At 40.3% G+C, this 25,091-nt stretch overlaps 4 protein-coding genes across 5 annotated transcripts in view; 2 read left to right on the forward strand and 2 right to left on the reverse strand.

Moving 5' to 3' along the window:
- Window positions 1-7,571: 7,571 nt before the first annotated feature.
- On the reverse strand, window positions 7,572-9,596 carry lrrc69 (leucine rich repeat containing 69). Its single transcript, XM_032536366.1, has 8 exons — window positions 9,338-9,596; window positions 9,101-9,227; window positions 8,944-9,016; window positions 8,541-8,736; window positions 8,364-8,435; window positions 8,154-8,255; window positions 7,859-8,035; window positions 7,572-7,719 (listed from the first exon to the last, which is right to left on the reverse strand). The coding sequence occupies exons 1-8, from the start codon at window positions 9,509-9,511 to the stop codon at window positions 7,612-7,614; spliced, it is 1,029 nt and encodes a 342-aa protein (XP_032392257.1). The 5' UTR covers window positions 9,512-9,596; the 3' UTR covers window positions 7,572-7,611.
- Window positions 9,597-10,179: 583 nt separating this feature from the next.
- otud6b (OTU deubiquitinase 6B) lies at window positions 10,180-13,762 on the reverse strand. The gene is made up of 8 exons (XM_032536367.1): window positions 13,481-13,762; window positions 12,703-12,851; window positions 12,347-12,454; window positions 11,905-12,105; window positions 11,586-11,706; window positions 11,371-11,432; window positions 11,163-11,272; window positions 10,180-10,802 (listed from the first exon to the last, which is right to left on the reverse strand). The coding sequence occupies exons 1-8, from the start codon at window positions 13,554-13,556 to the stop codon at window positions 10,718-10,720; spliced, it is 912 nt and encodes a 303-aa protein (XP_032392258.1). The 5' UTR covers window positions 13,557-13,762; the 3' UTR covers window positions 10,180-10,717.
- Window positions 13,763-15,212: 1,450 nt separating this feature from the next.
- On the forward strand, window positions 15,213-21,360 carry LOC116702199 (ras-related protein Rab-5A). 2 transcript variants are annotated; one of them, XM_032536369.1, is made up of 6 exons: window positions 15,213-15,420; window positions 17,176-17,397; window positions 17,748-17,899; window positions 18,128-18,250; window positions 18,499-18,592; window positions 18,793-21,360. In XM_032536369.1, exons 2-6 carry the CDS (start codon window positions 17,232-17,234, stop codon window positions 18,906-18,908), a joined length of 651 nt encoding a protein of 216 aa, XP_032392260.1. In that variant the 5' UTR covers window positions 15,213-15,420; window positions 17,176-17,231; the 3' UTR covers window positions 18,909-21,360. The 2 variants fall into 2 exon arrangements, with proteins under 2 accessions (XP_032392260.1, XP_032392261.1); XM_032536370.1 differs by having other exon boundaries at window positions 15,249-15,420; window positions 17,179-17,397.
- A 512-nt stretch (window positions 21,361-21,872) lies between these two features.
- The window catches only part of kat2b (K(lysine) acetyltransferase 2B), a 9,448-nt gene continuing 6,229 nt past the window's right edge, over window positions 21,873-25,091 (forward strand). Inside the window, exons 1-6 of the mRNA XM_032536359.1 lie at window positions 21,873-22,204; window positions 23,272-23,398; window positions 24,011-24,156; window positions 24,253-24,339; window positions 24,430-24,611; window positions 24,707-24,898. Coding sequence (XP_032392250.1) covers window positions 22,004-22,204; window positions 23,272-23,398; window positions 24,011-24,156; window positions 24,253-24,339; window positions 24,430-24,611; window positions 24,707-24,898 — 935 coding nt within the window. The 5' untranslated portion in view covers window positions 21,873-22,003. The remainder of the gene's footprint in view (window positions 22,205-23,271; window positions 23,399-24,010; window positions 24,157-24,252; window positions 24,340-24,429; window positions 24,612-24,706; window positions 24,899-25,091) is intronic.

Consider the following 25,091-nt stretch of genomic DNA (forward strand, 5'->3'; position numbering starts at 1 on the left):
GACTTAGTTTGTGGACATTATATATGCTATATCATATATATCAGCATGTTGTCATTGTGAGCATGTTAGCTTGCTGATGTTAGCATTTAGCTCAGAACTGCAAAGATTAATCAATTAGTTGTCAACAATTAAATTAATCGCTAACTATTTTGATATTCGGTTTGAGTTATTTTTTATGAAAAGGTAAAAATCATCTGATTCCAGCTTCTTAAATGTGGATTAGATTAGATTAGATTAGATTATACTTTATTTATCCCACGACGGGGAAATTCTGTCGTTACAAGTAGCAGCATAGCAGCAACAGCAAAAAACAGAAAAACAAAACAATAACACACAAACAAGTAAGCACGAAAGAAATACAAGGCAAGAAATACAGGCAAGAAATAGACAATGAAAATATGGTAGACTGAGTAAGTAAAATGCCGTCAAACAAAAGGAATTTTAAAGTGCGGTTGCCATGATATTTTCCATTTCTTCACTCCTCTGTAACAGTAAATTTCATAGAGTTGTGGAATTGTGGAAACCATTTTCTGACATTTTATAGCCAAACAACTAAAAGAAAAAATAATCAACAATGAAAAAAAAACATTAGTTCCAGGCCCATTTTAGACTCTTGTTCAAGTGTATTTACAAACAAAAGTTAGACACTCGTTCATGCGTTCATACATGGCTAAGAATGTATATTCTGTGTCCACATTGATTTTGCTGAAGAAATTCCTTTGTGTCAATGTCTCTGTTTACAAAAACAGGTGTGCTTGAAATTGTATACATACATACATATTGGCCAGAGGGGTTAGAAAATACAGCTGTGCAACAAAAGACTTTTTTTATATACCGGTAAGTATTGACTGTCTTACCTAGGAATATATGCAGCATCTTACTGTAACAAAAAAGACAAATATGTTGTTAAAATATACATGTTTTAGTTTTGTCACTGAAGGCAGCAGCTACTTTTTGAACTGTGCAAAGTTGGAGGAAAAACATTTTCAAAACAAAAAAAATGAAGCATTAATAAACATGGAACTTTAGAGGATGTGGTCTTTATCTGGAGGAATTGCTACAGAACAAAGAACAAACAATGACAGCATGACTCTGAGTAGAATGAGTAGAGTTGGATTGAGATAACAGAGATATTAACCCACATATTCCTGAAGGACGTTCACTTGTGCAGGAAGCTCATTTGGCTGGTTGGTTGGGTTGTGGGTCTGCTCATCCAGCCGGCCTGCACATCGCAGACAGATGTTCGACCAGCCAAGCCTGCAGCGCCACAGGCAGTGTGTGTTCTAGAAAAACCCGGAGACCAGATGCTGCTACCTGGTGTCCCACCCGCCTGCTGCTCTGCTATACTGGGCATGCTCCAGTGGCCATCACTTGACCTCAAACTGGGTTTTGAGATTGTGCACCGTCAATCATATATATGATGATGGAGTAGAGTAGAGCAGGAACTGAAAGACTTCTTAGGATAGACTCAGCAGGTACGCCACTGTGTTTCTGACAGGCTGAATTCATGTGCCAGGTTGTTTTGAATAATTAATCAAATATGGTAGCTATAAGAAAGTATGAAATACTCGCATGGACGTGAGTCAGGGGATTTGCATTTTTACGATAGAGAAGTCAACTACAGTGTAATATCAAAATCTAATAAAAATGAATGTCACACAAAGAATTATTTTAAGATGAAAGCATCAAAACGCACATGTAACATCAAAAGATAAAATGCAGCATCTATCTCTTCCAGGCTGATTTTCCATCCAGTTTTGTTCCCCTAATACATAAACAGATTCTTTATCCCTCTCCACGGTCCCTGTCATTACCCAACCCAAGAAAACATTCAAAGACATTCAAGATTAAAGATTCATATGTTCTTGTAAAGTTCCAGCACTGTTTTTGTCTTATTTTTTTTCAAATGCAGCGTGGTAATGGTGTTTCGCAGTGTGGTTGGTGCTGACCCAGAACTGCCAGAGAGAGGTTGCTGGTCTGACGGCCAGGCTCTTGTCTCAAAACTCCGCCTAATGAAGGATGCCTCAGTAAGGGCATCGCTTCCTTGTAACCTCAAAGAACAGACAGTTTACTTGCTTGTATTCCAACTGTTATTTATATGTTATATTATGGTGTGAAAAAGAAGAAGAAGAAAAAGACTAGGAGGAAGCTAAGTTATTAGACTTGTACATCTGGGTGGCTGTTTTGTAGAATATTGTTGTAGTCTACCACGCTTCAAATCCATCTTTCCTAGATTATTTTTCCCATCTTTTAATCTATATCAAGGCTCTTTTGTTCAATGTGTTGATTGTGATGAGAGACGGTGCTGTTATTGTCTTGTACATCTGGTGTCTTTGTCATCTCTTTTTCTATTGATATGCATCAATGGGTGCAAGCAAACTTTCACCTTTTTCTCACATTTGGTTGCACGTTTTAGATTTAATAGTCACACATGAGTTACAATGCTCTGATTTGATGCTTAGATTTCAATTAAGCTTTGAATTCCAATAACAGCTCATTGTTCTTGCTTTTATTAGCTGCTTTATCTCTTAGATTCATCAGGCATATCTCAGTGTGCTGTGCATCAGTGGGTTTCTCTCCTCACCTGCTCCAGAGAATCATACTGCCCCCTAGTGCCCACAACCAATATTAGCAGAATTGATTGTGCAGCCATCAACCAGACAACACCTTGGTACTCTGCCAGTGGCTCGATACCAAGATCTGTCATGGGCAGTGATGCACGACAATAGATTCTACTGATTGGAGTGGTGCACACTCCTGGCTATGACACTGGACTACCGCTCGCTATTGAATGGCTGTTTTTCTCTCTCTCCAGTCAAAAGCCCCTTAATTCAGCAATCAATGTACTCATTTTAATAGCACCATTGCTGTTGCCCCAAGTAGAGGAGAAATCAGGGTGGGCTGGTGTCAAATCATTTTTTTTGAGGGGAAGACCGCAATTTAGGCTTTGATGGATCTCTGAAAATGACTATAGATGTAAAAGTGCTGCAGTGGGGATATCATGCTGGGCAGTGTTTGTTACTTGAACCCATTGCACAGACTTGTTTAAATGTAATACTATAAAACTGTTGATTCATAGACAACCACAGATGACCATGCAAATGATAAATTAAGCCTTAACATGTACTACTAAGATCTAATGATACAGTGTAGAATATAAAATCAATGAGACAGTCAAAAGACAGAGACAAGGCGCCTTTTGTCATTAAGCAGCAAACAGAGACATTTTCATCATAAAAGCTTTTGTCCAGCATCCTATGTTCTGTTTTTACTTCTATCACTTTCTAGCTCCAACATGCGATGTGAGCTCAAGCAGCCATCAGCTCCTCCAAAGACATCCTAAGTGCGTGCTCCAAATGACAAGACAGACTAAATACCCTCAAATGATACAAGACACAGAAAAGCGGTTTAACAAAGGAGGTATGTAATAAACGCAAGGTGCCTTCTCCCCAATATATCATCCTGAGCGAATTTGCCAATGGTAAATGAGAATGTATGCACCCGCTACTTTGTCATTCTTTACTTTTTTCTCCCCCATGAGGTAGCCATGCCACGCGAGACAGATATTTACACCAAAGGCAATATCCCCTCGCAGTAATTATATCAGAGTGAGAGAATGGCTCATTAACATATGCTAGGCATGTCAGGAATTTACAAGCGCCTTTTGTAGATGCCTCTCGTCAATGTGCTGCTCCCATCCGTATGGTGTCTCCTTTGAGGATGCAACCGCCTCATTTCCATAGATGTCAATCAAGCAGTGCATGTGTTTGTTTTTTTTGGGTTTGTTTTTTTTAGAAATATTCTGTACAAAAACACAGGGTCCTCTGAATATGGCAACCATAAGGGACAGCTCAATGATATGGAAAAAGTGTGTCTGTATGTGTTTTGTGAAGTGACATTTGGAAAACAAAGCGATGGGGGCAGAATTATCTTGATGTGTCATCAATGCAGAGTGGGTGGAGTGATTTGTATTTGCTTTTCTGCAGTGTGTTAAAGAACCTTGTGTGTATGTGTGAATACATGCATAAAACTTGACACCAGACAACAGACAAGTCCCGGGGCCACTGAGCTAGTGGTGGTGCTGCTGCGCCACTGCTTCAGGACCCAACATCTGCTACGTTAAAGGAAACTACTGTACTGTTGGTCTTTCAACCATTAGTATGGTGCCAGCAGAATGGAGTGACCTACATACACCTCCTAAAAACAATTTAGGAATTTGTGAGGCTTTTCTAGTCTTAACTACATAACTTTACATAGTACAGGAACCATTCACCATTCACACACTGTGTCCGAGGCTGCTGTACAAGGTGCCACCCGCTCATCAGATGAACACTCACACACATTTACACTCCAGTGGCGCAGCGCCGGGGGCAACTCTGTGTTCAGAGTCTTGCCCAAGGACACTTCGACATGGGAACGAACCACCAACCTTCCGATTGGCCGGCGACCCCTCTACCACTGAGCCACAGACGCCCCTTACAATTTACCCTTGAACAAAACGGTGTCTGTGTAATCTTAGTCGTGGTAATTAAGATTTAAAAAAGTCTGTAGTGATGTAACTAAGCACAATTTACTGTGTTTATAATAAACAAGAGTTGGATTTAATGGGCAATATGATGGTACCTAGTGGGGTTATTCAGGGGTAATGTAACAATTTTAAAAGAACGTGGAATTTTAATTTGAATTATAGAAATTGTGTAAGGTTTTGGCAAACACACTTGTGTGCTTTCTTGTCAGGAGTTAAGTGAGAAGATCACTGCCAAAATGAACATGTCTGTATGGTAAATATAAAACTACTGTCAGCAGCCAGTTAGCTTAGCACAAACTAGAAACGGAGAAACAGCTATTTCTGTTTTTGCATGGAGCATTGATGTGCTGCCTATTGTTAGAATCTTTATGGAAAATGAAACTAAAGTACATAGTATGTAGGGCAAATGTATAAGCTCAGATGTGGCCCCAATATTCCTGTCTGCTTCTCTTTGTCTGCCTGACCCCAAGGCCATGCCAACGAGGCCAAGACAGACTGGTGTGGTGTTTAGTTCCACCACACTGGCTGACTTGGCTAAATGCTCTCACAGACTAATTGAGTATACAGTGAACTAACTAAGCTGCCTGGAAAAGGAATTCACATCCACTCAAAACAGATGGCAGCCTCGTGTGTCTGTGCTGTAAATGTCCAGTAGCTTTAAAATTGACTTTGTAAGGTAAGTGAACATGAACAAAAAATAATTTTAAAAGGATAAAAATTCATTAGCTGGGAGAGGAAAAGTGGCATAACAGGAGTTTGACAAAAAGCCTAGAAAGTGAGATGGGGACGAGTTTGAATAAATCTGGTCTTTTGCCCCAACAAATGTCACTGCAATGACTGAAGACCCAATGTCCATGTCCATCATCAACCACTCTCTCTATCTCTCTTTTTCTTTCTCATTCATTGTCATTGCCTTTTCTCTTTAAGTGCACTTTCGCCCACACCACTTCGAAATTGATTGAAACAAAATGTCACAATTATGCCCTGTAGCGCGCCGCTTCAATTATTCATCAATTAGGGGCTAGGCTCCTTTTTTTCTCTCCTCTGAGCTGATTTTTCATTCAGTTTGCTTGAAATGTATGGCTCCCCTGCTGTTAACCAGTCCAAAGTCATTAGTTTCTGGGTTTGCAATTAAACCTGATGCCTTATGCATGAGGCTCCGACTCAGTAGACACACGCAGCAGCAGCGGCCGCAGCAGCCAGCGAACGAGCTAGCAAGCTCTGGAGGCGTGGATGGGAAATTAATTTGCTAGAAATGAAGTTTGTTCTCTCTCTCTCTCTCTCTCTCTCTCTCTCTCTCTCTCTCTCTCTCTCTCTCTCTCTCTCTCTCTCTCTCTCTCTCTCTCTCTCTCTCTCAGGTTGGTACAGATGCCACTGGCTGGAGACGGAGATAGGGTCTCAATACAGCTTGATCAGCATTGATAAGAGATAATCCCACTAGATTTACATAGACAACATATGTGTAGGTGATATATGCTTCTAACATTTTTTTGTCAGCATGTGTAACTATACCCAGGTCTATACACCAGTTCATTAGATACACCTAGCTACCACTAATCCAACAGTCCTGCAGTAAATCCTTTGCTTTGTAGTATGCAGTGTTCAGTTTTTGTTATTACTGTTTTAAAGAGTAGTTTAACGTTATGATAATTTTGGAGGCTGTAGTTTATGATACTGTAAATCTGTATTGCATTGTACAGAGAAATGTTTCCATTATTTAGCCTACCATCATTGATACACACGAGGTGGACGAAATAATACAAACACCTTTCAGTAAAACACAATAGAAAATATAATACTTTAAAATAAAATGTAATTGTAATGGTTGAGCCTCCATGTAGGGTTCATGTTAAACAAACATGGTGAAAGTAGCAACAGGGTTGCCACTTAGATATTACATACCTGCACTGACAGACCAATGGGAAGAAAAGCAGTTGTAGCAATGCCACCATGTATCTGGTATCCAGCTGTTGAAGTGTTTTACTACAATTCAGAATTTTCTAAAAGCTATGGTTGGCAAACCGCATAAATAGATTCAACATGCTTTTAGTTAAAGCCTATAGTACTGTAAGATCAAAAATGTTCATTGGATGCCACCTAGTGACCAGAGCGTCAAACGACATCTGTGAGAAGTTTTTAAGGACAAAAAACTCACATACTGAAATCATAGCACCATATTACAGTTTTTCTCAGTCGCTTTGGTACATTTCTCGAATTAATCTCAATAGTTGTAAAACAATGCATTTCTCAGAACAATTCGTACAAATAGCAAAACACCATAGATTACCTGCAAAAGCCGGTCTCTTTTGCAAAATCCTTAGTTCATCTCTCAAAACTAAATATCTGTATCAATAATCATGTCAGTGCCATCAGAATGAAAAGTCCTTGTGTCATTGTGTACGGATAAGACAGTCAAATTGCTTAGTCATGTTGTGAATATATATTAAATATAATTTCATTCTTTATCTCCCTTAGTCTAATGGCAATTTTTTGTACAACCGTGGTGCAAATAGCCTACTCCTGTTCTGGTGTGAAAGGGGGTCCTCTGCCACCCCTGTGAAGTGGTCTTGCCGTCCTTTTGTGGAAAAAATATGGTAATGCAAAACACAAAATTGAGTAAGATAAAATATCAGTTTACTGTAAATTCTACTTACTGTATATTGTAAAATGCAAGTGGAATATTGTAATATTGTTTAAAGCAGTACAGAAAGTATATAGTATTACAGTGCAGTGCCTATGGTTAGATCACATACCTGTTCTGTCAACAAAAAGTCTGAAGGGTTGAGGACACAGTTGTGCTTCAACATTTGGCTGCACCCTTCGACCAGCCTCGGCCATTGTAAGCCCATTAGTGAGAACGTGGTCTACAAGTGTGGCTCATCAGGAACGTGCATATGTCCTCTGCCTCCTCTGCCTCTTCCTCTGTTTTGCCTCCCAACTCCTTAAATTTGTGTATTAACATATTTGTGTTCCCAGTTTTAGCAAAGAGGTTAATAATAATTACAACCTCTTTGGTTTTAGTGAAAAAGAATTAGACGGGATAGTGATTGATCATGTATAGTACTTTTTTAATAAACTAGTATTTATCTTGTAGCAACACCATAGTAGGAGTGTCCATCTGTATTAAAGCACTTGTATGAACAAAGAACGGCACGCACTGGAATAGTCTGCGAACTTCTCATTTTCATGACCTGTAACACATAAAACATGACAACGCACGTTTAGTTACTACATGAGACGCTACATATTCATCCTAAAACCTGTATTTAACAGAATCTTTTCAACCAATAATATAATCCAATGAAATTAGGACAATAACACTCAACCAACCTTCAGATTGATAAAATGTACACACTCGAGCCAGGTGGTGAGGAAGGGGTTCAGGCAGACCGCACAACAGCTGACATTGGCCAACAGGGCAGTCAGGAGTGGGTAGTGGGGAAGCATCCTGTGGACCAGAGAGGACCTGTTCCTGTCTTCCCGCAAGACAAGTCTTGCAACTAGTTCCTGAGGAACAAAGATGAAAAAAGAATAATCCAATGTTGCTGAATAAACGAGGACATATTGTGAGATATCTTACAAATACAGAAAGTGTTCTGTCAGCTGTACTTCAGTGACACTTTACCTTTAACGTAAGCACCTCCGCATTCTGCACTGACAACATGGGCTCACAGCGCACAAACCTGTTCCCTTCATAGTAGAGCTCCTTCAGGGACAGCAGGTGAAACTACACAGAGCAATGTCCTGCGTCATGTAGTGATGTTATTCCGTATCTTGTAAATGTCACTATGGCACAGCATTGCGCTGCTGAATTACCTAACACTGTATACTGTACCTCAACAGGAAACATGGACAACTGGTTCCCAGCCACATCCAGAACTTTAAGTTTTGACAGTGCCCCCATTCCCTGGGTGAAATGTAAAGTAAGTGTTTAATTATGTAGCTGACATATTGTACTGTGACATTATTATTATTTTTTTTTTTTTTTTTTATTATATCCGCAAATACGCACCTCTGGTAGGCTGGTCAGCTTGTTTCTGGCTACATGCAACTTGGTTAGTTCTTTACACTGACAAAGCTGCTTAGGTAGCCAGGACAAACTATTGGAAGTGAAGTTTATCTCCGACAACATGGTGAGATGACCCAACTCAACAGGGACCTCTTCCAGCTTATTGTCCAGCACACTGAGATGTTGAAGCCTACTCAAACTAATGGAAAAGACAAGTTTGTGTTTTTAACACAGAAATACATTATTCTTAATCCCTTTGTGAGCTTCATTGGACAATTTCTTGAGAGAGGAAAACAGGTTTATCAAACAACGATAGAAATAATTTAGCCTAAATTGGTAGTCGTCTTCGGAGCCTATTATGAATAATGGTATGAAGATCTTGGATACCATGGTGCCATAAATGTACCTTTTAATTTCTGGTGGAAGTCTTTGAATGTGGTTGTGATTCAGATTGAGCAAAACAAGGTTCCGTAACCCATCTGTAAAATATAAATGACGATTTTAACTTTGTTTTCCTAACAAGTCTTCCGAGGTGCTAATCATGCAGAGCAGTGTGAACCTACCTATCACATCAGGTGGCACTACTGTAATTTGGTTGCTGAACAGATACAGTTTCTTCAAGGACTCCAGATGGCCCAAAACAGCGGGAACCTCCTTGAAGGCATTATTTCCCAAATTCAGCTCAACCAGCTTAAAGGCATTGCAACACGAAAAGTATTTAATCACAAATCTGCGTGGTGTGTAAAACAGTTAAAGAGTTGCCTTGGAACGTTTCCAGCAAACAAACGGAGCAGACTCACATGTTGCAGAGAGAGCAGCTCGGCAGGCAGGGCGCTGATGGAGTTGTTGTTCAACAGGAGAACGGACAGCTTTGCTAATCTGGAAACACCCTTAGGAACGGCGTTTATTTTTTTCGAACTCAAATTTAAAGAAGCTGCTCGACCATACAAAGCTCTCACCACGGACTCCGTCATTTCTCCAACCAACGCCAAGCAGCGCTCACATTTAAGTTTCCATGGCGACAAGATGCTTCTTGACGATCGGTCAGTCCGTCGCGGCCTCTAGTGGTGACAGCTAAGCATAGCAGGATGTGTCCACGTGCTTCAGTGTGTTGACAAATCGAGCTAAATCTCCAAGAACTGAGTAGAACAAAATGGAGACCTTTTGTTGCCGCTGCAGTGTGTATTGATGTATATGTGTGTGCTGCAAACATAGGTACTGATTTTAATATTTTAACTTTTTTATTATTCAGTGTGTTTTGTTCTTTATCTTGTATTGTACATTGTGTTGTATTTCAACTTTTTTAATAACTTCATTCTATGCCCCTTTCACATTACCATAGGCAGAGATATTTTTAAACGATTTTAATTATCCTGTCCTGAATTTGTGGTCAAAATATTATAGTAATAAATTAAGGTAGTAGCATACAGGTATTTCTTCATCTTTTGTACCAATAATTGTTGCTAAACACCTTCAAAGAATTGATGGATGTGCACATGCTGCCTAATGATCGCCTTAAGTTAAAGAAATAAAATGGCCATCTCTCAAGAGTCTCCTGTTGAAAACAAAAGAAAGGCCTATTCATGTAAAAATCTGAATATTTACTATTAAAGAAATATTCAAAATAAAGCAGTGATTCCCCCTTTATTAGTATTGTATGTGTTTATGTAACATTGATATGATTGACAAGTTCCACAATTCAATATATTCCAAGAACGCTACAAGAGTTCATCAACCCCTCAGTGCCTCTGTTAACATTTTGAATGACATGAATGAACAACCGCTCTTAAATCCTCTCCTGCCCATTTTGGCTAAACAGTATGTGGTATACCACTGCTTCCTAAAATGGGCTGAAGTGAAACCTGGGGGTCATTGAAATAGACAAAGGGTGTCCAGTGTACAATCATTAACACATTTCCCCTCTGTTATATTTTTCAAAAGCACATTGATACTGTTGTCAGAACTAGATTTCACTCTCCCCACTGATATCTTTTTGTCTTCTAAACAGACGACATTCAACCCATTCTGAAAATAGCAACATTCTCTGTTGACCTCAGTTCAACAACGTCTTCAATGAAGGGGGGAGGGAGGGGGACCTCCCTCTAAATACATTTTGTATTTAGGGCCCTTGGTTGTTTGAACACACATTGGTTTATGTCACACCGAGACTGAGCTGCCTCTCAGCTTTCCTCTACATTGACCGGCTCCTTTAGCCGCTCCACAGAATTGTAGTGCTCTCCTAGTCCATAGGCATGCCGCATATAGCTGCAATGGGAAAATATATTCTGTAAGTCAAGAGTTCTGAGGGAAACCTTTCCAAATTCTAAACATTTTTTTTCAGAATGTGTCATTTGATATAGTTAATGCATAGATTAGACTTATACAATGTTTTTCTGTCTACAGCGGCTTTAGTGCGCTGTGTAATAGCCATGATGTCATCCATTTTAACATTCATATAAAGTTAAGTCCAAAACAATCCATTATGTCCTTCATGAACAACTACATGTAATGTTTTCAGCTTTGTACATAATTATACATTTTCCTTCTAATTTAACTGTATGCATTTTAATAATTAGGCCAATGCAAACAGAATCCCTGACAAACAACAAAATATACCCAACGTACACAAGGGTGATGATGGGTTCACTATCAAATTCCTCCCCAATTTTTATAGTCGGGGAGTCGGCCTGGATCACTTCCATTGGCAATTGAAGAACCTGGGTCAAAGCTCTTAACTGTTCGGGAAAAGACATGCATGAAAATTACCACAATTATTGAAAAGCACAAATGGCAACAGCACAGTGCTTCTGTGACATAACTTTTAACAACTTACTTCCAGTTGTCCACCCCAAGCTGCTGTGTGCTCCGCGTCACTGCAGTATTTCTCAAACTCATCTGGAAACCAACATGCGCACAAACACTTGAATACTGGGCATAGTTACTTCATGAAAAAACTTAACATGTCATATTGAATACTTTTGGTCTTTGATGTACTCATACTTATGACAAATAGTTTCTGAGAACCTAAACAAAAGATCTAAGTGTTACCTGCTGTGTACATGTCCCCATTGTTTGGGTTGGTGAGGAAAGGCAGGAAGTCATCAGCGTGGCCTCTCATGTACTCGGCAGTGCGGGAGCGCAGTTCTTTCACACTCATGACTAACCCCGGCTAGAACAAAACAGAATAGAATATGTGTATGACATTTAGTAATAACATGTAAGAACTTTGTTGAAAGTCAGAGCAGCATTGTGCCATTTTCAATTGTAGCAACTCTGGACAGTGCAGTGGCGAGGAGCGTAGACTTTTGTTTATCACATTTCTGATTCTGTATTCAAAATACAGCTATACAACTATTAAAATATGTACCTTTGATCGCTGTGCCAGCTGGTCTTCAATGGCACGGTACATGCAGTGGCCATCAGAAGAGATCTCCTTGATCTGAAGCTGTTGCTGGGCAAGTTTCTGAGCCAGCTTCAACCCCTCCTGGTGCCTCACACCCTGCAGGTTTTGCACCTCGGCCTCTGCTATCCTGCTCTCCCTCTCCTTCTCCTCGGCTGCCTTCTTGTCCTAGAGAGGATCATTTCAGTAAAATGCATTATTTTAGTGTTTGAAACCATTACTAAAACAAAGGAAAGCAAACAGATGGTTGATTTAACTACCTAACAACCTGCTACATAGGTAATGACATGTTTATTATTCAGAGTGGTGTGTTTTGTGAATGGGAGTTCAGCCTGGTGTGTGCTTCTTATATTGCTGTGGGTAAACCGCACTAAAAACTGTCCTATGTGACGTGGGACCTGTTTCTCACCCTTCTCTTCTGGGCTTTGGTTAAACGTGGCTGTGTGGCCTCCTCTCCTTTTTCTTCTTCACCAACCTCCATCTTCATGGTCTCCACTCCATTTAACACTTCTTTCACCTTTTAAGATCGAGTGAGGAGAGCTTTGGTTATGTTGCACATTGATGTTTATCTAATAGACTTCATATAATCATGAATAATGAGATGCAAATATGAAAAAATGCATTCTGTGCAGTACACATTGTCTTCTTTTACAATGTACCGCCCAACCGAACAAATAAAACTATGTGAAATTGCAATACAGCAGCAAATAGGCAGCCATGTTTCTAGATAGCCAGGAGATTTGTCAGTTGCCTGAAGACATTTACCTCTGTGTCATTGATAGATTTGAGTTGCCTTAATTCCTCCACATGTTTCTGGCTGAGTTCAGCTTCTATTTTGGCAATCTCCTCTGTCATCTGTTTCCTCCTTTTCTTGTCATTTTTGGGGATTGCATTTTTCATGCTCTGAATTTTAGCTGCAAATGAAGAGCAGACTGTCTGACAAAGCAGTAATTCAATAAAGCCTAACAACTAAAAACAGAGTACAGCTCACACCCGGCTGGTGCTGAATGTTGTTCGGAAAGGTTAAAAATAAATTACATGACCAGGATAATCAACGTGAAGAATACACTCACAGATTGTATCAATCTACTTCAGTGTTATTGGTTAAAGACATCCAAATGAAAATTTCTTTAAAACATAAATTATATGTGGCAGTCTGGCAGAAAACTGCACCTTTTCCCCAAAAAACAGTTTAGCGTACATAGCATGGCAGTGCATGAATATAACGTTTGTCTTTTGGCTACGCCCAAATATATGATGTCACAGCTTTTATTTTGCCTTTTGACAGGTGATGAAAAACATGGCATCAATGATGGGAGCTCAGGTGACGGGCACGAGAATCTTAAAGTCTCAGCCCATTAAGATTCAAGGAGGTCTGTACAGCAGCTGACACATGGACTGGCAAAGACCCAAGAATGAAAACACTGTCAGTCATTTTCTCCTTTTGAAATGACATTGATTTTGCTTAATTCGAAGATATTAAAACAACAGTTGAGATGCAAATAAGATGACAGACAACGTGAAAACAGTTGAGCTTAGCTACCTTGCATATCTTTCTTTTCCTTGCGGTGCTGTTTTGCCAGCTGCTCCTCCGGTGTCTCCACGGTCTCATCCTCCATGACTGGATGCTGCTCAGTTTGTTCAGCGGTGATCTTTGCGAGCTATACTGAACTGACACGCGTTAAATAAACAACTTGTTATGATGTGCCTGTCATAACGTTGGCCACATCACTGACAAGAGATACAAATATATATTCCGCAATAAATAAAGCGTGCCGATATGGCCTTGACCGGAAGAGACGACGAAGGAGGGCGGAGCTTGCTTCTTCTTCTCTTCGCTAAACTCCGAGAATAATCTTGCTTTACCGCCGCCTGTTGGCTATTTACTATACTACAGTGATCTTCTGACTGCCGCCAGCTGTAAAATGGGTGTTCATTCAAATCATCCTTTCTATTTGTGTAAATATGTATCCAAATTGCGTGATATATTTTAAACAAGATCTTATCTTGGACCAATGAGAGAATACATGTTGTTCTTGATACAGGGGCCTTGAGTCACAATGTTTTCGATTATGTGACCAGCTGTGACAAAATGCTTACGCTTCCCCTTTTCTCTGTGTCTTATAGCTGCTCAGACATCACATCCCTCTTCCCTCCTATTCTTTTAATCACAGGTTCCCAACCAGTGTTCTCATCGAAAGTTTAACATAAATCAATAGGTTTTTACATACGCTGAGTAACAATCACTCAATCAACTATTCCAGAACTGGCACTGTTTTGTTTTAATGTAGGCCTATATAATGATACATATTTCAGGCTATTGCAAATATGCATACTGTCATATCTTCTGGGGTTAGTACCCTTCAGTGTTCATTGTCTCTGGCCTAGCAGCACGGGCCACATGCCCAACTACACTGAACAAAATTATAAATGCAAATCTTTTGTCATAAGCTAAACTCAAAGATCTAAGCCTTTTCTATGCACACAATTTGAGCACTTCTCCTTTGCTAAAAGCAAAAGTGTTGCTTTTGTAATTTTGTTCAGTGTATAATAACGTATGATACAGTAAACTATACTATTACATTTGTAAATTTCTTCTTTTCAATCTGAACTACACTGTGCGTTTAAGCTTTACAAATATAACTGTCTGGAGTGGGAACCTTTAATGAGAGGTTCTCTCAACGTTTTATATAATAACTTTTATATCCTCTTCAGGTAACCTTCCTAGAGCCTGTCTTGTGTTCTTTCAAGAATAACCTTCTGGGAACCTTAAGGGAACATTCCCCAGAGTTTTTTTTTTTAAATATGTCATAACAATAACCTTCTCAGAAGCAAGCCAAAAAAGTGGTTGAGACCAGTTTCATGGTGGCTCTTATTATTAACAGTAACAAAACTGGCCATATCTACAAATATTGCATAATATCTCTGTTTATGGACACACCATGCTATTTGTCTTCCCACCTGCTTCAGTTTTGTTCCTTTTATACAAACAGCATTAAAAGGGGTGTAGCCTATATTTTTCCAAGGCTATATTTATAAGTATGTAAATGTGTCTGTTAACAATGCAATATTATTTAAATATATAGGTTTACAATAAATTCAAAACATTTATGCAAATATTGCCCATTGATCATGTAGGCTGTGTATACAAAGTAAGCCCACAACAATATTCAATGGATTAGTTTTATTAGCATAACATAAATTACCATTAATAAAACATCTATAGTTTGTATTGGTAACATTAGCTAATTGGATAAGACACTCCTTTTTTGTAGGGCAGACTTGCAGTGTGACGTGGCACGGGGGGCGGAAGAGCTTGTTTGTGTTTTGGTTCTAGGGGAAGTTGCGAGAAGAAAGAAAGGAGGAGACGTGACGGGATTATTTTTCTGGTTCCCCAACACCACCCCACCACAGTGTCCCGGGTTCCGTGTGTAAATACTGCAGCAGTGGTATTTGAAGTTCAAAACATCGTCTACCTCTCAGGTAGTGTATTTGACATGAATCGACAAGTGGTGTGGTTTCCAGCTGGCTGACAGGCTGACGCTCATCGGACTACGTTAGCTAGCGCTGTCGCTAGCTGCCTCTAGCTAATGTCGGTAATGTTTGATAGCTAAGGGAATAGAGAAATACAGGCCTTTGTCACATTTTACAATGTCCAGCTGTTACTCTTCTGTATTGACGTGGTACCAGTAGAAAGTGGCTTGTAATGTGTGGTATAGCAAGCTGAAAGAGGGTTGACTTTGTGCTTTCTAGCTAGCTAACAGCTAAATTGATGGAATCCGGTCTAACAGTGCTAGCAAGCGAACGTACGTGTTTGTTAACTCAGGGTTTGGCTAACCTAAACGTTAATAACTTGGTCCAACCACCATAGCATTTCAGTTTGATCTCGTGTCGGAATACAACGACTAGCTTGTTAACCCATCGTATTTGTTTTACGTAGCTAGCAAGCTAACTAGCTAAGGTAACGTTAGCTGAGCCTGTCATTTTATGTTCTTTTCATAAAGTGGTTGGGAGATACTGGTGGCCAACTATGGTCGCTAACAGCAAGTAACTAGCTTGACAGCAAAAACAGTTTGGAAAATAGTTTGCCCCTCTAACATCAAAACTGATACATGACTACAGCTAAGCAACTGTGTTTACAGTCAACTAACGACAGTCAAATTCAAATATTTTGTGAGCATTGCAGTGCGCAGCGTCTGTTGACAGTTCCTGTGACTGCGACTGAGTAAACGCAGTTACTGTTTTTACGGAGCAGTTTCTTATGCGTGCGTATTTTTTTTCTTGCTTGTCTATTTCTTGTCAAATGTTCTTGGTTAATATAAGCATACATGTCTGACCTAGCTAGCTACATCGGGAACGAGCTCACTAGTCACTTTCATGGGCTTTGGGTTCCAGAGCTTTTTATTCAAGAGGATTATTATTGATATTGCAACATAAGTCAAAGTTTTACACACACACAGGCTTAGGCTAAACTGTGGCCTCAAAATTCACCATAGAAGCCAGAATCACCTCAAAGAACAATATTAGCCAACAAACATCTCACTAATATGCTTAACAAAGATAGCTTCTTCTTTTTTTACAGAACCATTATATGTTTTGCATTAGATAGCATATGAGTATGATAAGGTATTTGTTAGTAAGAATAATATATATCTCCTGGATAAGGGAGTTGGTGGGGGTGCCCAGTGAAGTCATAATAGCCGGGGAGATTCCACAGATCATACTCAGCACAAATTTCCCATGCAAGTCGGACATATAGACTATAATTCTCCTGACAACAGCCATCTGTTGCGTACAAATTAGTCAGCAGTTCAGTCCTAAATAAGTTACTAAGCAATGCATGAATGCTTGGCATGTATCTATACAGAAGTTCCTGCAGCTGTAAAACACTCAAATAATGTGGGTGGGTGGAACTCAACTGGTCCTTGACAAGGCTTTCTTTGATTTATGTTACTGTACGTGGTTGTGATGGGCTTTGCAGATCAAGTTCTATATTTCTAATTCCCTTTGGATATTACCCATTACTTAAAACCACCACTAACTGCTTGCACAAAATGATTACTCTCAGTAGTAGGAATGCATGCTATATTGGCAATCACATCAGCATCAGCCGATGTTGGTCATTGTTTTATACATCTGCATTGGTCCAATGAGCAACGTTTATTCTGAACCAAGTTCAACACATGTTTATTTCTTGTTGATACTTAGTAAACATATTTGTTCTATTGCTTCTTGCAGCAGAAGTCCTGATAGTGAGGTTTGGCAAACAGAGCACCGGGGGATCTGACTAGGTCATGGCCAATCGGGGAGGAGCTACGAGACCCAACGGACCCAATGCAGGGAACAAGATCTGTCAGTTTAAGCTTGTGCTGTTGGGGGAGTCAGCGGTTGGGAAGTCCAGCTTAGTGCTCCGCTTCGTCAAGGGTCAGTTCCATGAATTCCAGGAGAGCACGATAGGAGGTGAGCTACATATCAACAAACTTGGCTATTTTTCATGAGACACCAGTTGGTAATGCCCAATGTTGTGAATCTAAGGGCAGGTGCCCTTTCTTACAGCCAATTGCTTTGCTATTGTCGGGACAGCACCATACAATAACATTTTCCAAGCTCTAGAATAAAAAGAATTTGGAGAAGTGTACCATTTTGTTGTACCATCAAGTAGCATGTAAATTGTGTTTGTCTCACATAATGAAAAAATTGACATTGCTTTGTTTTCATATACTTATGACCTGCATTGTTTACATAGTATTGTAAAAAAGTATTGTTTGGTGTAAATATTGCTTATCCTTTGCCTTATTCTTTTATTTCAGCTGCGTTTCTCACCCAGACAGTGTGTCTAGATGACACAACAGTAAAGTTTGAAATATGGGACACCGCAGGTCAGGAACGTTACCACAGTTTGGCACCAATGTATTACAGAGGAGCACAGGCCGCGATCGTGGTCTATGACATCACAAACGAGGCATGTTCAATCACCCCTGACTAAGTTCTTTATACAATTTTACAACATGTTACTCTCACTCAACATGCAGTTGATACTTACCATAGTTATTATTCAAAATGATGTCAGATTACCTCAGAAGCGTAAAACATGACATGAAAATGAAATGTGTGGTATTTGAAAGGATCTTTTGTTGTTACTGATCAAATGAAGGTACTGACAAATCACACTATTTTTTTCCATTTGTAGGAGTCCTTTGCAAGGGCAAAGAACTGGGTGAAGGAGCTGCAAAGACAAGCTAGCCCTAATATAGTCATTGCTTTGTCAGGCAACAAGGCTGACCTAGCCAGCAAGAGAGCTGTCGACTTCCAGGTCAGAGTAACCAATCAAACTGTGTCTTAGTTTTGCATTTCCTGGGAGTACTGATCACCTTCTTCTTCTTCTCCGTTTTGCTTTGATGTTGTTTTATCCAAAACATACACGACAAGTGATCAGTTCCATTATTCTTCCCTGCCAGGACTTGCAGTCTCAATACCACATCTAATTGTCATTCATAGTCCCTGAATCATGCATGTGTGAGGGCGTATGGAAAACTGATGGTGTTTACATTGTGTTGACAGGACGCCCAGTCCTACGCCGATGACAACAGCTTACTTTTTATGGAGACGTCAGCCAAGACATCTATGAATGTGAATGAGATATTTATGGCTATTGGTGGGTAATTCTTTATTCTTTATACACTTTATTCATACATTTTGCTCATGTATTTGTAGAGTGATGCAGAGTGATGGTACCAGAGCCAAATGTATTATTCCCACTGGTATTTGATATGTTTTTATATATAAAAGCAATATAAATATATTTTATATTGCTTTTATTGTTGTTTAGTGTGGTTTGCTTTTTTTTCCCTTCAGCAAAGAGATTGCCGAAGAGTGAGCCCCAGGCTGCAGGAGCCAATAGCGGGCGGAACCGGGGAGTGGACCTGACAGAAGCTGCCCAGCCTGCCAAGGCTTCATGCTGCAGTAACTAACGTGAAACAACGCCTTCCCACCAACCAACCTGTAGAGCAGTAACTAATGTGGCCGATGCCCTGAATGCCACCACAGTTACTAATGCAATGTGTTGTACTCTATCTCCAATTCTCTGATCTGCATACAAGAAAAGATGCACCCCCCCCCCTTCTTTTGCAGTAACAAAGTCAACGCCAATACACTGATCTCCCCACATGGCCCTGCCTCCTTTCCTCCATCATGGTTCTGCTGCTACCTGGTTAAGCCTCCTAACCATTCTTTCCTACTTTCTGCTATCCAGCTTGTTACATCTATCATTTATTATGGATAGATTTATGAGCAGATATTAGGGAAATTAGCGCACCCTGCCTTCCATCATCTTGCTTCCAACGTGTAGATATGAGTTTAATTTAGAGGAAGTGGTTACTTCCCTTTTTGGGGACAGCTTAGGACTCTACTACTTCATTTCTTATACCAGTCTTCTGTTTTTTTTATATATATATTTTTTTTATAATTTTGTTACGTATGGTTTGCTATAATTTTGTCAAATTTTCAGATGCACAAACCTTTATACTTACCTACATAGACAAATAAATTTGTCTGCAGTAGCACAGGAAAAAGAAGACTATCAGAGAGGAGTTTATGCTCGTTAATCTGAGAAAGAGGAAAGGAAGAGCGAGAGAGAGACACCAAAAGAGAGGTGTGGCTCTTAGTACCTCTGAGCTCTACACTTTTCTCTTGCCACTTGGGCCCTTTTATCTTAAAGTTTAAAAATATTTGTGGACTGTAGTTCTTTAGGATTCTCTCGCTCTCTCTGATTCCCTCTGCCTGCCCACACCATCCATGTCCTTACCCCCACTAAACCCAAAGTAGCACTAGTGTTCATTCTCAAAGGCTCCATTCTGGGGCCATGCCTGCCTTTAGCTGTCCCTAGTGGCATTGTGCAATGTTTCACAGTATTTACTCTGTGACTTGAGTGTCTGCAACGGCCAATGCAGCACAGCATAAAAAATATGTTCCACCCAGCTTTCTCCAAACAAGGCGTAGGGGTCTCTGAGGTACACATCATCAGTGTCACCACCTTCTCATCTCCTGATGAAGTGTCCTTGCATAAATCGTGTGTTAATCATCCCTTTGTGGTTATACATGGGTCTCGTGGTTATCTGTCTTTCGATGATTTAGTTTATGCAGATTACCTTATCCCTTGTGGTAATGTTGCTGGACCGCGGCTTGGTTTGCCCCCTGGTAAAAAGCGGAGGTGATGGTAGTGAGTTGGGAGTTGCAATATGTAAGGCTGCTTCAAAATCACCTTTGAATCATAATTGTCATCTTCTCTTGTTCAGGAAGTGCTTTAGACACAGTTGTGTGTCAGTGTGTACAAACTGGGCCTGGGCTCGCTGATGACAGATTTCATACATAGACTCACTCACACTTGCACGTGTGTTTGAAATTTTTTTGCACATGAACACACATTACATTGACTTTGTCAAACCTAAACATAATTGTACATACGCACGCACACCTGCAGTCTGTTACACCTCTCCTTCACTTCGTAGTGAGCGCACACATTTTTTCCCTGTCCCACTCCCCCAATATACATTGTTACGCATAGCGACACACACACACACGTACAAACATACAGTACTTCAATAACTCTTTACAGGTCTTACTCATGCCTTGCACTAATGATGCTCATGCATATATATTGTCATAATTACAGCCAGTGTGATATAAATATATATATATATATATATATATATATAAATATATAAATAATATACTGTAAATAGGGTGTTGCAGTGTAGTCTACCTTTTTCGATTTACCAGTGACAGGACTAATGCTTGCTAGGAAGTTGTCTAGATAATCTTAAAAAACTGTACAGTTAGCAGAAAAAACAGCTACAAACTGGGTTTGGAGTTTTGTTGCTGTTCCTTTTTCACACAAATGGTTAAATTATAATCAGTGAAGGTCTTTATAAATGTATGTAGTGTTATTAACAAAAAATGAAATGGAATCTATTTAGTCATCTGTCTTGTACCTTTTTTCTCAAAAGAAAAAAAATAATTTCAAACATTTTGGTTTCTATTTTTTAACATGATCTTTTTCTTGCATATTGCTAATTCTTTTCTAGTGGTGTCAGGCTAATGCCCAATACCCCTTCCTGTAGGTAGACCAAAACTTCCAGAAATACTGGTTGTAAAAGCTCCAGAGGAGTCAGACACAATAGAAGACAGTTTACAGTAACAACTGTCTGCCCCTCCATTAACATCTCAGTAACCTTGTGACGATATTGTAGGAACAGTGTAACAACTATCCGCTGGCACGATGGTGATTCATGAATAAATGAATTAACACATAAGGATGTAAATTGTATGTTTTTTTGCCGTGAACACTTAATTGCAGCTGAAAACATTTAAATGCAAGCATTTTACAGTACTGTTATGTAATGACCAATTAAATACTGAAATAAATTTGGCGTGAGTGTGTGTGCGTGCGCGCGTGCGTGCGTTTTTGGATATAATTTGTGACTTATGTTTTACTCTACTCCACCCCTACCTCTCAACTTGACATTGAATTGTTAAAAAGCTTTTATTTTTTGGTCATCTCTGACCTTTAACCTATTTTTGTGAAATAATTATCTGTTTGATTTAATTTGATTAGATACCATGTTTTCTGTCCTTCGGGGGTTTTAGCAAAGTGTTCTTCTATAAACAAATGTATAGATGGGTTTTCACTTACAATTTTTAAATAGTCTATAAAATATTGGGTATTGATATTAATTCCACTTATTCCTTTTTTTTTTGCATGTAATTACCACGATTCATAAGTCGCTGTGTGCTCCGATATGCCTCAGAAATGTTCTCAGTATTGTCATAGTTCTCATTACATTTGACCTTGAAATTTTGCTACCGATGGTTGCATTTTGCGACCTCCTCTGAATTGTAGTGGATTTGGCCTATCCCATTTCTGTCCCCTAGCGGAGGAAAATGGGCCTACAGTGAGAAATTGAAAATAAGGATGAGCGCCATGTCTGGTCATCCGCTTGTGGAATAGAGCGGACGGCAGAGCGAATATTTCCCGGGCCGGCGGTCCCGTCGGGGTTCCGTGTGAATCATGGCCGACAGCGCTGGGATTCAGCAAGGTTCGCCGGCCATCGGTGCATCGGGCCTGGTTCCGGCCGCTCCTGGGGCCGGGGGCACGGAGGGCTCCGGCGCCGCTGGAGGATCCGCACGTATCGCCGTGAAGAAGGCGCAACTCCGCTCTTCACCTCGGCCGAAGAAACTGGAAAAACTCGGAGTGTATTCATCCTGCAAAGTATGCAGATGGCTGACTTTTTAAACACAGCGGTTTTACACAGGGGTTTTATTCTTAATGAATCGTTTTTCCTGGGCTTCGTTGCAATAGTTTACAAAATGCAAGCGCAGCAAAGGAAGCCATTGCCGCACTTCATTTTTTTCATTTTGCATGCACGAAGCAAATATTGAAAGAACTATGTTAATAATCTAGTTAATGCCGGCGTTATTGTTGCAGGACTTTTAAGTAGGGGCATTACAGCTGCAAGCTGTCCACTTTATGTACAATGTTAATGTTTCTATCTATGTGGGGGGTCGGTGAACGTAAACATTGGCTTGGCGCTGGTACTTGGGAGTAGCTGGCTGCGTGCACAAGGGCTGCATCCCAGTGTGTGTGTGTATGCTCGTGCGCGGTCCACAGGCTTTCCACGGGAAATTATACCGTGTCCCCGGGCCGTCTGTCAACGCACGGTGTTAAATTGAGTGGATTTTATTGGTTTTATGCAGTATATCATCCGCAGAGAAGGACAGGGTCTTTGTTTTGACAGGGTGACAGCTGCTGGAGGGGCGGAGTTTGTTGTTGTTTCAAGGCGCATGCTCAGTGCCGCAGCTCCAGCTGACGCTGACAGGCCTCTTTACCGCACCTCCTGATACAGTACATATCCAGTCATGACAAACCTCCATTAACATGAGCGGCATTGTCACGTTTTAAAATGTATGTATGCTGCTATGGCCAATTTACTCTATATTAAAATATTACAACATTACTAGGAAAATGGTTAGTGCCCATGCTGTTTGCTTTTAAACACTGCTAAATAGCAGATGTAGTATGCAATTGGCTGATAACTCCTCCTGTCAGTCATGAAGCACCATAACCAACATTACAAACATTAAATTATTTCATGAAGCAATTCATGTATGCTTGTTTCCTTAAAATATCACTAAAACCTGCATCAGTGTAAAGCTACTCACTATAACAGCTGAGTATAAATCATATGTTACGCAGATAACGGTGGTTAATTTGATATTAGGTGGGTTTACCCTCATCTGTATTTCTGCTTGCACTCATTTAAACTGTGTTTTTCCTAGGCTGAGGGAGCCTGTAAGTGTAATGGCTGGAAAAGTCAGAACCCCCCTCCTACACCCCCACGAACTGACCAGCAGTCCAGCACAGTAAACCTGCAGGAGCCTTGTCGGAGCTGCTCTCACACCTTGGGTATGTCAGCAAGTCTAGGAAAAAAAGCTACAGCTAATGATAGTACTAAACAGTACAGAGTATGGGATACGTTATTTTAATTTTATAGTTTTTATTAATCTCCAGTGGGGAAATTACAATGTATACTCTGTTGTTCTTACAGACTGTTGTTATTACCCACTACACACATGCTCAGGTCCTTTTGGAGCTCTGAGGGGTTGGGGAGGGGTTCAGTGCCTTGCTCAAGAGCACCTTGGCAGTGCCCAAGAGGTGAACTGGCATCTCTTCAGCTACCAGTCCACACTCGGTACTTTGGTCCGTACAGGGACTTAAATCAGCGACCCTCCGGTTCCCTAACCAACACCCTACGGACTGAGCTTCTGCCTCCTTAGTCTCGCTTTGCCAGACCTTCTTCCACATGCTGCGGTGGAGGGTCTGGCTAGTCCGCATAGCATTATGAGATGGGAGAAAAACGGGCTCGGGAAGGAACTTGTTTTGGTCGAACGTGTACATGCAAAAGTTGTTTTAGTAATGCAAGAGAAAACTCTAATTTTCCGTCACCAATCTCGTACTGCCACCCCAAATATATTATAGATAGATAGACCATTTTAAGGATTATTCTTTTCTTCCTAGGTGATCATGTGACCCATCTAGAAAATATTTCAGAGGAGGAAATGAACAGACTTCTTGGTATAGTCCTGGATGTGGAGTATCTCTACACATGTGTTCATAAAGAGGAGGATGCTGACACTAAACAAGTCTACTTTTCCCTCTTCAAAGTGAGCCTCCACTTTTACAATCAAAATACACAAAACGCGATTTACAACTGTCATTGTGTACAAGTGAACATTCCCCTTTTCCTGCTTATTTTTCAGCTGTTGAGGAAATCCATCCTACAGATGGGAAAACCAACGTTAGAAGCACAGGAAAGTCCCCCGTTTGAAAAACCCAGCATCGAGCAGGTAATCAACTGCAATACAAAAAGCAACACTATTCAACACAGATTCAGTATTTCCACATTCCCATTTATTTATCTTCTCTTTTCTAAATAGGGGGTGAACAATTTTGTCCAGTACAAATTCAGCCACCTGCCGTCTAAGGAACGTCAAACCATTATGGAGTTGGCCAAGATGTTTCTCAACCAGATCAACTACTGGCAGCTGGAGACGCCCTCCCAGAGACGCCAGAGGGTTCCCAATGACGATGCGGCTGGATACAAAGCCAACTACACCAGGTAGCAACACCACCAGATGTCCTGCCAGATATCCTGTTAACATGCATCACAATCTGTTTACTGTCATAGTTATTTCTGTGGTGTGCTCATTATAGATGGCTCTGCTACTGCAATGTGCCTCAGTTCTGCGACAGTCTACCCCGGTACGAGACCACTCAGATCTTCGGCCGCACACTGTTGCGTTCGGTGTTCACTGTGATGAGAAAACAACTGCTGGAGCAGGCCAGACAGGAAAAGGACAAGCTGCCACCTGAGAAACGCACACTCATTCTCACACACTTTCCCAAGTAAGAGATCACACACAAATTAATACACCAGAAACCTTATTATGTATTCAGACCAAACATATAATTAACCACACAACAGAGACACTCATGCAAGCACACTTTCAATATCAAACCATGCAGTAACCACACATGCCTGCTTGACATCCTTTTTTAAGATTTGTTTTGGGTCATTTTCAGCCTTTATTTTGATAGG

Source organism: Etheostoma spectabile, chromosome 14, assembly GCF_008692095.1.
Source record: "Etheostoma spectabile isolate EspeVRDwgs_2016 chromosome 14, UIUC_Espe_1.0, whole genome shotgun sequence".
NCBI classification, from domain to species: Eukaryota; Metazoa; Chordata; class Actinopteri; order Perciformes; family Percidae; genus Etheostoma; species Etheostoma spectabile.